The 14,909-nt window shown below is 32.8% G+C and overlaps 1 protein-coding gene across 1 annotated transcript; it reads left to right on the top strand.

The window, feature by feature from the left end:
- Positions 1-10,048: 10,048 nt before the first annotated feature.
- LOC136062170 (uncharacterized) lies at positions 10,049-10,780 on the top strand. Its single transcript, XM_065760943.1, has one exon. It carries the CDS (start codon positions 10,049-10,051, stop codon positions 10,778-10,780), a length of 732 nt encoding a protein of 243 aa, XP_065617015.1.
- The last annotated feature ends 4,129 nt before the right edge of the window (positions 10,781-14,909 follow it).

The following is a 14,909-nucleotide window of genomic DNA, read 5'->3' as shown; positions in this document are numbered from 1 at the left end:
CAAAACACTCATGGAATTGTCGAGTGGGCATAAGCCTAGTATGAGATACCTCCACATTTGGGGTTGTCCAAGACATATGCTGAAAGGGAAGCTTGATAAATTGGAACCAAAATTAGTAGTGTGTTTGTTTGTAGGTTATCCAAAAGGAACTAGGGGTTATTTTTTTTATAGTCGTAATGATAACAAAGTGTTTGTTAGTACCAATACCAAATTTTTGGAAAATGACTATACGAATAATTTTACTCCTAGAAGTAGAGTTATCTTGACTAAAATGAATGAACCTGTAATCGATCAATCAATGGATGAAACTAGGGATGATGTGGTTGTATTAGATTCACCACATGACACTACTCATGAGATGACTAGTACACTAGAACCTCGTCGTAGTAGGAGGAGTATTAGGCCACCCGTAAGATTTACACTTCTAGGAGAAACTTTTGAAACTATTTCAGAAGGGCCTAAATTTGATCCTTACACTTATGAAGAGGCAATAAAAGATATAGATGCATATCATTGGGTCAAAGCTATGAAATCTAAATTGGATTCTATGTATTCCAATCAAGTTTGGGATCTTGTAGAGGCACCTAATGGCATTAAACTTGTTGTTTGCAAATGGGTCTACAAGAGGAAGAGAGGGGTAGATGGAAAGGTTGAAACCTTCAAGGAAAGACTAGTAGCGAAAGGGTATACACAAAAGGAAGGCATTGATTATGAAGAAACTTTTTCGCCAGTAACCATGCTTAAATCTATCAGAATTCTCTTATCCATTCCTGCTCATTTTAATTTTGAAATTTGGCAAATGGATGTCAAGATTGCTTTTCTAAATGGGAATCTTGAAGAATAAATTTATATAAAGCAACTAGAAGGATTCATAGCAAAGAACCAAGAGCATATGGAATGCAAATGGAAAAGGTCCATTTATAGACTTAAGCAAGCATCTAGGTCATGGAACATTGGGTTTGATCAAGCAATAAAATCATTTGGTTTTGAACAAAATCTTGATGAACCATGTGTGTGCAAGAGATATCAAGACAATGTAGTAATTTTCATAGTGCTTTATGTTGATGACATCCTACTCATTGGGAATAATGTAGGGCTAATGTCATCAGTCAAGATTTGGTTGTCAAGCCAATTTGATATGAAGGACTTGGGTGACGCAAGCTATATCCTAGGGATCAAGCTTTGGCAAGATCAAAAGAATAGGATGTTAGGCTTATCTCAAGCTAAATATATAGATAAGATTCTAGCAAGGTTTAGCATGCAAAACTCCAAGAAAGGATTACTTCCTTTCAGGCATAGAGTTCCTTTGTCTGATGACCAAAGGCCCAAGACTTCTGAAGAGGAAAGGATGATGAGACAAATTCCCTACGCTTCAGCAATGGGAAGTCTCATGTATGCCATCCTATGTACTAGGCCAAATATTTGTTATTCAGTTGGCATGGTTAGCCGATATCAATTAAATCTAGGACCAAAACATTGGGAGGCTGTAAAGCATATTCTCAAGTATCTAAGGAGAATGAAGGATTATATGCTTGTTTACTATTGTGAGGATTTGATACCTATTGGCTACATAGATTTTGATTTTCAATCAGATCTTCATTTTAGAAAGTCCAATTCAGGTTATGTGTTCCTTGGGAGGTAGAGCCATTAGTTGGTGGAATGTTAAACAATCTTGTATTGCTAATACCACCATGGAAGTTGAATATGTTGCTGCTTGTGAAGTAGCAAAGGACATTTTTTGGCTCAAGAAATTCAATTCTTATCTTGGTGTTATGGGAATGGAACAAGTTCCAATCACATCGTTTTGTGACAATAGTGGAGCAATTGCAAAATCCAAGGATCCAAGGAATCGCAAGAAAGGAAAGCACATAGAAAGAAAGTATCATATTATTCGAGACATTTTGACTGAAAGAGATGTGGTTGTAGCAAAGATTGATGGTGCAAATAATCTAGCAGATCCCTTTACTAAAGCCATGCCCCAGAGGACCTCTTAGTTACACCTAGAGGGAATGGGAGTTAGATTGGTACGCAATAGTCTTTAAGGGCAAGTGGGAGATTGTTAGGATTGGTGCCCTAAAATCCTATTGTATGATGCTATGTTCATATTATGTGTGACATTATGCTATAAATAATGAAGTTGTTTTATTATCTAAAATAATGATAGCATGAATATTTGGACATTATCATATAGTCCTTGAGATGCATAGTATGTCAACTAAGTTGGTTTGTCTTGATCATGGAAGTGGAGACTTCTAGTTGATATGTTGATATTTCTTAAGTGTATAAGACATATTAAACTAGACTGTTGTGAGATTAATTATTCTATTAATAACTATCAACTGAATAATAAATCTCACAACTTTAATTTACATAAACTCTCAATCCTGAGAGGGTAGTGAACCTGATTATGAAATGTGGGTTGCTTTGATATATCAAGAGTGAGATCTAATCTAACGGTCAAAACCTCAGTATGTTGGGCAGCCACATATAGTGCTAAAGGAACACATATTCTCAAGATGGAATTCATAGTCTCTTTGTAGAGATATAAAATATTCCCCTAAGATAAGTTCAATGAGTTTAGTTATTCAAAGTGTTAGACCTAACCACTTTAGTAAAGAGTTACGAAAGTTGATATTTTATGAAATTTGATTTCAGAAATATATATGAATAACTTAAAGGATTTAACTGGGTATTCAAGGATCAAGAGGTAGTAATTTTCAAAGTAGCAGTTATATATAATGACTTTGTATTACTACAAATATTTTCATGAAGGGGTTAATTTTTTAGATAATAAAGTCTTGGGATTTAATTTTATTAATAAAGCTTAGAGTGCAATTATATCTATGGGCTTGTCAAGAGTTGACAGATAAGCCCGAAACCCATTGGTGCTAGAACTTTATTTGTCCCTTTGGTCCCATCCCAAGCTACACACTAAAACCCAAATGGGCTGGCCCAAAAGGCTAGCCCAATTAGATAATCAGTTGTTTATTTAATAAAAGTTATTAAATAAAGTAACTGCTTTTGACAGTTAAAAAAAAAAAAAAAAAAAACGTACGTACGATTGAAAGAGAAAAATACATTTTTCTCTAAATTCATTCTCTATTGAACAAGTGCATACATAATTGATTGAGAGACCACACATCGTGGGCATATGTGAAATTGGGGTGAAGATTGAAGGTCTTCCCAAGTTCGAACTTTTTTTGTTTTGAATTTTACTGCATCAAGGTACGCCTTTTTATTCATTGTTTCTAAAATTCTAGATATTCCATATTATCTCACATGAATGAAGTAGATCCTTGTGTTGCTTCTGCTATGGGTTTTTGTATGAGATGCATAACCAATTTTTCCAACAATAGTACCAAAAAAGTTTTATAGTTATATATATATATATATAGCAAAAAAATAGTTCATTTATATATATATATATATAAAAGGTAGGACATCACATGGTAGTCATTTATTACAATTTTAGTTGTATTTATATATAGTTATAAAGATATATTAAGGTTCTCAGACCCAGACCAGACCGTACGATCCGACTCAGTTAACCGTGAACTTCTCACTATTGCAGTTCTTTTAGCTCTAAGAACCTCTTTATGCGAAAAAAGTATGAAACTATTCGAACCGTGGTCAGATCGTACGGTTCTTAGAACCATGACCGATTTTTGCGATTCAGACAGTTTCTTTTTGTTTCAGCTTTTCCAATAAATTTTGGCCAGTACACCGATATGAAGTTATGAACAGATCTAGAAGAAGTGAAAAGGAAATGAAAGAACACGACGAAGAACTAAGATCAGAAGGAGATCTGATACTTTTTGGAGATGCTTAAGCTTCACTAATTCACAATCTTCAAATTTGCTGGAAAGAGAGATAGAGAGCTCAAGACAGAAGAACAAAAAGGAGAATGACTAAATAATGAAATATGGCTTCAGCATCCAAAGGGAAAGAAGGAGAAGTGGTCAAGTGGGGTAGTAGGTGGGGTCGGTGGGAGAATTTATTGGAGTTGCCACGTTTTGCTTTACTAGTTGTTGAAGTTTTTAACTTTTTTTTTTTTTTGCTTTTTATTTTAAAGAAAGTAATTGATTCTTATATTCCTAGTGTGCCACGTTGTAGATATGCAATACAAATATCATCCGTTCATCACTTTAAAAATAAGAAAAATTAATGCATTCATAATTTCATAAGTGCCACATTGTGAACATGCAACACAATTACACAAATGCCATTTTATATATATTTTTATTCTAATTATTATATTATTAGATATTATCACAAGTTTAACTAATCAACATAAAAATACTAGGATTTGATATTTTTGAAAGTTATGATATAAAAAATACATTTGAAAGATAGATCTCTTTTTTTTCTATAAAGGAATAATAGATCTCTACATTTAACTGCACTATTTTAGTTAATTTTTTTAATATTTGTACTAATTTAATATATTTATTTATATTTTAAATAATTATTAAATTAATTATGACTTAATTACGGTTCAATCTCGATTCGAACTTGATCCGACCTCAAAAACCTTGAACCTCTCCCTTTTTTGGTTTATTAAACATTCCAAGTCTAAAAACCATAAGATATATTCAAAATATGCCTAAAATATATGAAGTGCACCTAAAATAGTAGTAAATGACTACCATGTGGTGTCCTAATTTTAAAAACAATTGTAGTATCCTCATTTCTCGGGTTATGTTATTATCCATTTAATTATTAGCTTTCTATCACAATCTTTGATGTTATGTAAACATCGATTGGATTTAAGAAAGGGTTTTAAATTTGAGTAGAGTACGAGAACAAATTGGGAAAACTTCGTGCAAGCAAATTTTGATACAGAATCAACCCACTGGGCCACTAGCCACCCTACGTACCCTAGTAATAGTGGCCCTTATCTTACTTGAAAAATTATACTCGTATCAAATTAGTATTCTCCGTGGATAAGTTTTTATGAAACTAACGTCTACAAATCCAGGATTTTAAATTAAAAAAAAAAAAAAAAAAAAAAAACTCCCAAAGGCAATTAATCCACAAATTAAGAAAATGGCTACAGTCCTTACGCATTTACGTGCACAGGAAGGAGAGAGGTACATCTCTGCTACAAAGTAAATCATCAATTTAATCATAAAAACAAGAAAGTGCCTTTGCTAAAGTGTAGCTCCATCTTAGATGACTTACACGTTAGGGTTTCTCTAAGAGCAGTACTGTGAAAGGTGGCCATTAAAACGGCTTTAATGGTATGTGTGGTCCATATGGACCATATCAATGGAAGAAGATGCATAAATCCTGTTGAGTACAATAGCTTATACCTTTTTCTTCTTCTTCTTCTTCTTCTTCTTCATCCTTTTTTTTAAAAAAAAAAAAGAAAAAAAAAAAAAAAAAGAAACAAAGACCTTAGATTAAAAAAAAAAAAAGAAGCTAAATTAGCCTGAAGTATTGAAACATATTGTAGTGGAACATCCTCTATTCACACAGTCAAAGGAACATATGAGGCTAGGAAGACTTCAGCACAAGTTAACGCCTTTATAAGCATTGCCGAATCACCTTCCAGAATATCTTTAGAAACACCAACCTATTGGGCAAAAACAAGAGCCTGCACAGCAACTAAGGCTTCAACTTCACTAGCATGAGAGGCTTGGGGCAGTAGCTTGGAGCATGAAGCAATAACCAAACCTGAGCTATCTCTGATCACAACACCAATCCCAGACTTGTTTTCAGCAGAGAAAGTGGCTCCATCGAAGTTAATCTTCATCCAATCACTCCAGAGATGTCACCAAGTATCACGAATATGAGGCTGACGGCCTGGAGGACTGGGAATAATGGCTAAGAGCTCATTACACCGATCTGACGAAAGCTGAGCCAGCTAATGAAGCACACAAGCAGGTTGGAGAAGCCAGACCTGATTCCTCTACGTCCAGATCGACCAAACCGTCATTGCGTAAAGCTCCACATTTTTTCCTTGATCCAAAGTCCACAAATTGTTCTTGGCTACAAAAATTCCATGAACCCATATCTGACCAAATTCCATATTACTGCTGTGCTCTCTCCTGGGTAGTTAATGATATCAAAGTCATGGATGGTAGATGTATGAGTTTTATTTCTTTGCAAATAAGAAGTTACTAGGAACTCATATTACTATATAGCCACAACTTGCTCCTTGATAGCGTTGGTCAGCCTCACACTCGTTGGCAAACCATAGCGTCACGTTGGTCAGCCCGTTTTGTTAGCTGACGAACTGGCATTGTTTGGGTGGTCCCGCAATGAAGTTTCCCAAGGAGGTGGTCCCGATAGCAAGGATATCAGTGGTTAGTAATTGTTCCGCCAGTAATTATTAATTGCTTAGAAGTAGAATGAATATATTTAGTCGCTCATCATCTATTGCTAGGACACACTTAGGTCAGGCACACACTAATTTGAACATCGAAAATGATAAGATAGTCAATTCGGAGGAATATAGCATGCAAGATATAGACAAAAATTTGTTAGAATGGAATAAATGGAATATACCAACAGAAAAAACTAATAAAATCTACAAACAAACTTCTTTTTCTAAATTATCCTTCTTGACATCTTATACTATAAAAACTGTGGAAAGAACTTACTCTTTATTCAATGAATATGAAACAATTCAGTTATTCTCAATAGACTCAATCGATAGACATAAAGAAAAATATGCATTTTTACATGTTGGTTTGGTTCAAGTAACCATTAAACCATTAACAAGAGAAGCCTTAAATGCAAGTATTTTACTTTGTTTAAGAGATGACAGACATTTAAGATTANGGCCTCAAGTTTCCATTTTCAGGAAGGGTTATATCTTTCCACTGTATTCATTCGGGGTACACGAAGTCTACTGTTTGCTGTTGAGGCTTGAAGAAGGAGAGTATGGCCTTTTGCGAGGGTTCAACCATAGATTGGGGATTTATAGTGGTTTTCATGAGTTTATAATAAATCCTATAAATAATAGCTAAAGGTTCTGAGCCTTCTTTCATATAATAACCATTTGTCTTATTATTCAAAGTTAAAGCATCCATAATATTTCTGTCAGTTAAGCTTAAAGCAAAATTAGGATAACAATTAAAATATACTGATCCATTATGTAGGCTAGTTTCCATCATTCCTAGGAGTGAATCATTAAATCTTAAATGTCTGTCACCTTTTAAACAAAGTAAAATACTTGCATTTAAAGCTTCTCTTGTTAATGGTTTTACAGCTACCTGTACTAAACCAACATGTAAAAATGCATATTTTTCTTTATGTCTGTCGATTGAGTCTATTGAAAATAACTGAATTGTTTCATATTGATTAAATAAAGAGTAAGTTCTTTCCATAGTTTTTATAGTGTAATCTGTCAAAAAGGATAATTTAGAAAAAGTAGTCTGTCCGTAGATTTTATCAATTCTTTCTGTTGGTATATTCCATTTATTCCATTCTAACAGATTTTTGTCTATATCTTGCATGCTATATTCCTCCGAATTGACTATCTTATCATTTTCCATGTTCAAATTAGTGTGTGCCTGTCCTAAGTGTGTCCTAGCAACAGATGATGAGCGACTAAATATATTCATTCTACTTCTAAGCAATTAATAATTATTGGCGGAACTTATTACTAACCATTGATATCTTTGCTATCGGGACCACCTCCTCGGGAAACTCCATTGCGGGACCACTCAAACAACGCCAGTTCGTTGGCTAACAAAATGGGCTAACCAACGCGAATACTAAGGTTTGCCAACTAGTGCGAGGTTGACCAACGCTATCAAGGAGCAAGTAGTGGTTATACAGTAATATGAGTTCCTAGTAACTTCTTAATTGCGAAGAAATAAAGCTTATACATCTACCAGCCATGGCTGTGATACCATTAACTACCCAGGAGAGAGCACAGCAGTAATATGGAAGCATAAACAATGATAAAATAGATGATAAAGAAGAAAATAGCAAAATAGATATATTCAAAAATAAGTTAAAACAGAGTATGGAATATGAAAACAGAAACTATAAAATTTTACTTGAAAATACTTCTATCTTTGATTAAACTGAAAACTGCTACCTTGATACAAACTTTGAAAATAAACCCCTTTATTTATCCCTAATGAAATACCTCCTCACCTTAGAGTACCTTTGAAGAGGCCTAAGACAGAAAAAACTGATAATTTACTTAATGAAATAAATAAAAAACTAGATTTAATGAAACTAGAATCATTAAAGAACATGGAGCCATTAAAAAAATAAGAATATTATAACGTTAGGACGGACTGACTCTTCAGAGGATGAAGAATCAGAAGATAATCAATTGACAGATTTGACAGACTTATTGGATGTAGAAAATCTAGAATCACAATTTGTAGACGAATTACAGATTAATAAATTAACTTTAGCATCTTCATCGCAAGATCGCAAAAAAGGAAGAATTGAAGAATTATATCCTAAAAAGAATTGGTATCCTAAACCTACTCCCCCTGATCTACAATTTGAAGAAAGACATACTTATGTTAATTCATCTTACTCCCCAGATTTAATTTGTGAATGGAATATTGATGGAATGTCAGAATATGAAATAATAAACCTTTTACATGAAACGACTTTGCTTACTAATGTTTATAAAAATCATGGAAAACAGGATCACCAAATAGCTCATTTAATTGTCACTGGTTTTATTGGCCAATTGAAAGGCTGGTGGGATCATTATTTAAATAATGATGACAGAAATGAAATATTAATAGCAGTTAAAAGAGAAACAGATGGAAGTGTTATTATGACAGATAGACATCCTTCATAAGATGCAGTTAATACTTTAATTTTTCTTTAAAGACAGATATAATATACAAAAGAATTACTGATCAATTAACAGACCCTATACTACATCATAAAATAAAATCATCCAGACAACAAATTTAGGCAGAAATTTGTTCTAATCTCCCCACTGCCTTTTGGCATAGGCGTCAACATATAGTACAATTACCTTATGAAAAAGACTTCAATGAAAGACAGATACCTACTAAGGCTAGACCAATACAGATGAATAATGAATTACTAGAACACTGTAAAAAAGAAATTGAAGATCTTTTAAATAAGGGTTTAATTAGAAAAAGCAAGTCTCCTTGGAGCTAAGCTGCTTTTTATGTTAACAAACAGGCAGAATTGGAACGAGGAGTTCCAAGATTAGTTATAAATTATAAACCTTTAAATACAGCATTACAATGGATAAGATATCCTATTCCTAATAAGAAAGATTTACTTGACAGACTTCATGAAGCAACCATATTTTCTAAATTTGATATGTAATCTTGTAACTCTTCAGACAATGTTTATTTTCAAAGTTTGTATCAAAGTAGCAGTTTTCAGTTTAATCAAAGACAGAAGTATTTTCAAGTAAGATTTTATAGTTTTTGTTTTCATATTCCATACTCTGTTTTAACTTATTTTTTGAATATATCTATTTTGCTATTTTCTTCTTTATCATCTATTTTATCATTGTTTATGCTTTCTTGTTACTGCTGTGTTTGTTTTCAAGTTTAATCAAAGACAGAAGTATTTTCAAGTAAGATTTATAGTTTCTGTTTTCATATTCTATACTCTGTTTTAACTTATTTTGAATATATCTGTTTTGCTATTTTCTTCTTTATCATCTATTTTATCATTGTTTATGCTTCCATATTACTGTTGATCCTGGGTAGTTAATGGTATCAGAGCTATGGATGGTAGATGTATGAGTTTTATTTCTTTGCAATTAAGAAGTTACTAGGAACTCATATTACTGTATAGCCACTACTTGCTCCTTGATAGTGGTGGTTAGCCTTGCACTCATTGGCAAACCATAGTATTCATGTTGGTCAGCCCGTTTTGTTAGCCGACGAACTGGCGTTGTTTGGGTGGTCCCGCAATGGAGTTTCCTGAGGAGCTGGTCCCGATAGCAAGGATATCAGTGGTTAGTAATAAGTTCCGCTAGTAATTATTAATTGCATAGAAAGAGGACAAATACACTTATCAGCTCATCATCTGTTTGCTTGTTCACACTTAGGTTAGGCACACACTAATTTGAAACATGGACTATGATGATATAGATTATGATGAAAGTTATAGCATAAGAGATATAGACAATAATTGGTCAAACAGTAATATGGATTATGAAGCAGATTCTGATTCTGACAGTGATATGGATGACTATAATTATAATTATAATAATAATGCAAAAAATTGGAGTCTATTAACAGGAGATAAAATCAACCGACAGACTAATAGACACAATAATAGCTTCTTAGACATAATTAATAAAAAATTAGAATCCTTAAAAAATGATGAAAGATCTACGATATTTACTAAAGTAGAAAGAAAGAATGATAGCTTTTTGGACCTCTATGAAAAAATGAAAGTTTTAAATTCACCTTTAGAAAATGGAAAAGAATTTGAACCCCATTATAGATCATCTTCAAAAAGTGTGATAGATAACAGGTATAATAGACAAAAGGATAATTCGACACGTACTGATATATCAATAAGTATGATAGATAATTCAAAAGCAACTGACAAAGCTATATCTATAATATATAAAGACAAAGAAAAAGATGAACTAAAGAAAGAAACTAGTCAGATAGAAATTATGCATGAAGAAAGTAAAAGACAAAAGACTAATAACATGAAAGATGGCCCTGCTCATGAAAGAATAACACGTATGGAAGATAAAGAAATGTTTAAAAAAGGGATGGTAAAAGAGATGATAGAAAGGATGGAAAGACAGAATAGTGAAGAACTATGTAGAAAGTTAAAGACAAAATAAGATGTAGGTAAAGTTATAAGAAAGGACATGCTAAAACCAAAAGAAAATAGTACTCTTGAAGAATCTCTACGTAGGAAACTAGATATAAAGGATAAGATAGAAAAAGTCAATAATAGTCCAAAAGAAGTGGTGGAAAAGCAAAAAGAAGAAGCTAGTTCAGCACAAATTATATGTAAGAAGCTAGAAATAGAAAGACACAAAGAAAGACAAAATAGCATAATAGAAGAGGTTATACATACAAAGCTGGAGCAAAAAGAAGAAATAAAAAGAGATGGAGAAATAGTCAACAAAAGTAGGAAAAATAAAAATAATAGTTTAAAAGAGGTAATTGATGAAAGACTTAAACTAATCGAGAGATCTATGGCAAATAATAGTTTGGCAGAATTAACTAAAAAGATAGAAATTTTAAATTTACCTTTAGATGCAGACAAGGAAAACGAATGGTTACAGGTTTTACTAATTCTACGTCATCTTTTTTTCTTTTTTATCTTTTCTTGCTTGTCTTTTTCTTTTTTGGCTTTTTCTTGTTTTCTACATTCTATAGCATGGTGTCCATATTTCTTACATCTAATACAGGCAATAGGTACGTCTATAGATTCTTTCAGACTTAGTAAATAGTCTTTTTTGTCTTGATTAGGTAGATTATCTATTAATTTCATTATGATATCCTTTTGTTTCCTTTTCCTTTTATTAACTTTAAGTGGGTTGGTTGATTTTAGTTCTTCCTTTTTTTTTTACTTGATCTATCTCTTTTTGGCTAACATTAAATATTTTCATTAATTTATTTAGTGTATCTTTTTAAAATTCTAACACATTGATTTGTTTAGCAATTTTATTCTGTCTAGCACATTGTTTTTTAGTATGTCCATCTTTTTTGCATTTATGGCAAATAATATGTCTAGTATGTCTGTCAACATATTAACTACCTAGGAGAGAGCACAGCAGTGATATGGAAGCATAAACAATGATAAAATAGATGATACAGAAGAAAATAGCAAAACAGATATATTCAAAATAAGTTAAAACAGAGTATGGAATATGAAAACAGAAACTATAAAATCTTACTTGAAAATACTTCTGTCTTTGGTTAAACTTGAAAACAAATTGTCTTTGATACAAGCTTGAAAATAAAACACTGTCTGAAGAGTTACAAGATTACAAAGTAAAATCTGTAAAGGGTTACAAGGTTATATTTGTCTGAAAGGGAAGGGTTACAAGATTACAGGAGAAAGGATTACAAAAGTCTTTCTGAGAAAAGGAGAGAGCTATCTTGGACCTAAGCTTTAAACTTGGAATTGGATTTGAAATTTAAACCTGTCTTTTGTCTTTGGAGTCTATCCTTTTATAGATGAAGTAAACCGTAGTAAGCCTTCAAAAGTAACCTGAGTTGGGTGAAGTGAACTTAAGTTAATCTGTCGGTAGAATCTTCAAAAGTAACTTGAGTTAAGTAAAGTAAACTCAAGTTAATCTGTTGGTCGAATCTTGAATAGTAACTTAAAATTTGTTTTGTCTTTTTCTGAACTCCTTTTGTGCATGCTGATGAATAGCAACATATATCTTTCTGTCAGGAGGCATGCTAGTGAATAGTGATCTGTTTGCTATGCCTGGTGAATAGTAATCTGTCTTTAGTGAATAGTGATCTATCGTTATTGTCTGTCTGGAAAAACCCTTCTGTCTGTCTTGTTAATCTGTATCTGCGTAGTTATCATAATCTAGCGGATCGGTGTTGTCCTCATACTGCTCATGCTCATGGAGCACTCCGTAATCATTGCATAAAGCGCAATATGAAATAAGAAGGAAAACAGGAACACGATCCTTTGCTGTCATCAGTCTGGGATCCTTAACAATCCTTCATTTCCTAATAAGCCTTCTTGCTGAAGGTCTTGGATCATATACAGCTATCCTGTCAGTGTAGCCATATAAGTGAAAATCTCTGTCTAAATCTTTCTGTATTTCATAAATCTTGTTACACTTGAAATTAGACCATTCTTGAGCCAGAGCACTTGGATCATCCAGTGATAAATAAGTATCTCCTGAATACTAGTTGTATTCAGGGATAAAACCCCAATCATAAATAATAACCAAAATATGTGTTGGCTGAGATTCCATATAATAGCTAGTGTCCCAAACTGAAAGTGTAGTCCAGATTTCCATCTTCATATAATTAAGTCCTCCAATCTGTGCTGCTGCTTCTTGGATGACTTTGGGGGAATCTGAATTGCAGAAGTTATAACTAATTTGCTAATAAACCCTGCTTGTAGCATTTCAGATAACCATAAAGGATCACTGATTACTGGATCCTCTGACTCTGTATTGATAAGTAATCCTGGATAGGGATCATATCTGTCTCCTGTTCTTTCATAAACTCTGTCTGCATCTCCAAAACTCTCATACCATGTAGCTTTATGAGATAACCATGCATCACCTGTCATGTCTCCTGTTCTGATGAATGCTGTAGAGACTAATATTTTAAAAAGATGCATCCATCTGTCATAAGAACTTGTTATAGCTTTATGAGTTAATATATTCTGTTGAATTTCAGGGAGTAAAGTTCTAATAGCAAGTCTCGTATTTTGCTGAATCTTAGGGTGGAGCTTTGAAAAGCTTGTTCCCAAAAGATAGCTTTTTAGAGACTGTGATTCTATCTTTGTGGAGCTTAAATCTCCATCCTCCTTGCTAGGGAGTTGACAACCGAGAGCTTCAATAAATGCCCCGGTGCTAACAAGATGTAATTCCAAAGCCTGAAGGGTCTTTTGGAATAAAGGTTTCTGTTTGAGGGTAAAAGCTGCCTGTAAATTATCAAGAAGTAGTTTAATATGAGGAGGGAGGTCTGTAAATTCTCCGTCTTGAAACATAAGATCAATGCGGAGCACTTTTTGCAGAGTTACACTATTTTCACCACATGAATACATTGCTTCTGCTTGCAACGTATCCTGAAGGGATATTGTCTCTAACGAGATGCCTTCCTGCCCATCTGTAATCCTTACTGAAGGCATTCGAAAATGTTTAGGCACTACTAGTGCCTTGCCCTTTCCTTTCCTATCTGCCTGGGAAGTTCTGTTACTCATATTAGTCTACAAATGGAGTTGGGGAAAAGGATTATGTCTTGAAAAATTATTTTGAGAATAAACATTTTCATGCAAGGTTTCTTTCAAACTTATTTTTAAAATCCTTTCACTAGTGGCTTTATGTGAAATTTCTTTTAAAGTACTTTATAAGAAAATCATTTTTAAAATTCAAAGTATATATAGTAAAACAAACTTTTTTCTGTACACTTTTGTGCCCTTGCTGAGTAGTAATAATATTAGAGCAGACATACTGGAATTTGTCAAAGTGAGTAGAATTCAAAATATTTTCAAAATCTGTCATGATTCTATCCGTGCTATCCATGTATCTATATATCGCATTTTGTGGGAATATATGAAATACAGTTTCTCCATAAAGTCTTTTATCAATTACTAAAATAGTCTGGGGAAAATCTATAAGAGACTTATAGATTATGTCTGTTAAGAAGTTAAATCTATCTTTACTCAAGAAATTATCACAATTAATATCTTCTTTAATGATTAATAAAGGGGAATCTGTCAAGACTTCTTTTATTAAAATATTTGTTACATGAGTATTCGAGATTACTACAAAGGGTGCATGAATGCTATCTATTATAATTTTATTTGGTACATCTGTCAAATTATCTGTTTGTTCAGTCCAATCATATTGACTTATAAGCATAGTTCTATCTTTTTTCTTGGATTCTTTTTCATATAGAGTAGTTGGACTATTATTTGGATTATATGTTGGTATCTATGTAGAAGAGCAACAGGGAAATAAGAACAAATCTTTGTCTCTAGACGAATCTCTATCTTTATGTCTTGTTTATCCTTTTTTATGTCCTTTTCTATCAACTGGTGAACAAGTGATATTTCTGTCTCTAAAAATGACAAACTTCTTTTAGTTCTATAGATTCCTTTTTTATTAGTGTCCTGTAAGATAGTGACCTTATAGGGAAAACTAATTTCTTTTGGAATAAAAGGTAGGATGGAAGGAAAAGGTACGTTAGTTAAATTAGGTTTAATTTCCTTTTCTGTTTCCATAAAATAATTTAAAATAACTTTGGAAGAAAGATCACATA

This window comes from Quercus suber, unplaced genomic scaffold (assembly GCF_002906115.3).
Source record: "Quercus suber isolate HL8 unplaced genomic scaffold, Cork oak 2.0 scaffold_388, whole genome shotgun sequence".
NCBI lineage: Eukaryota > Viridiplantae > Streptophyta > Magnoliopsida > Fagales > Fagaceae > Quercus > Quercus suber.
This window is presented reverse-complemented; position numbering and strand designations above follow the sequence as displayed.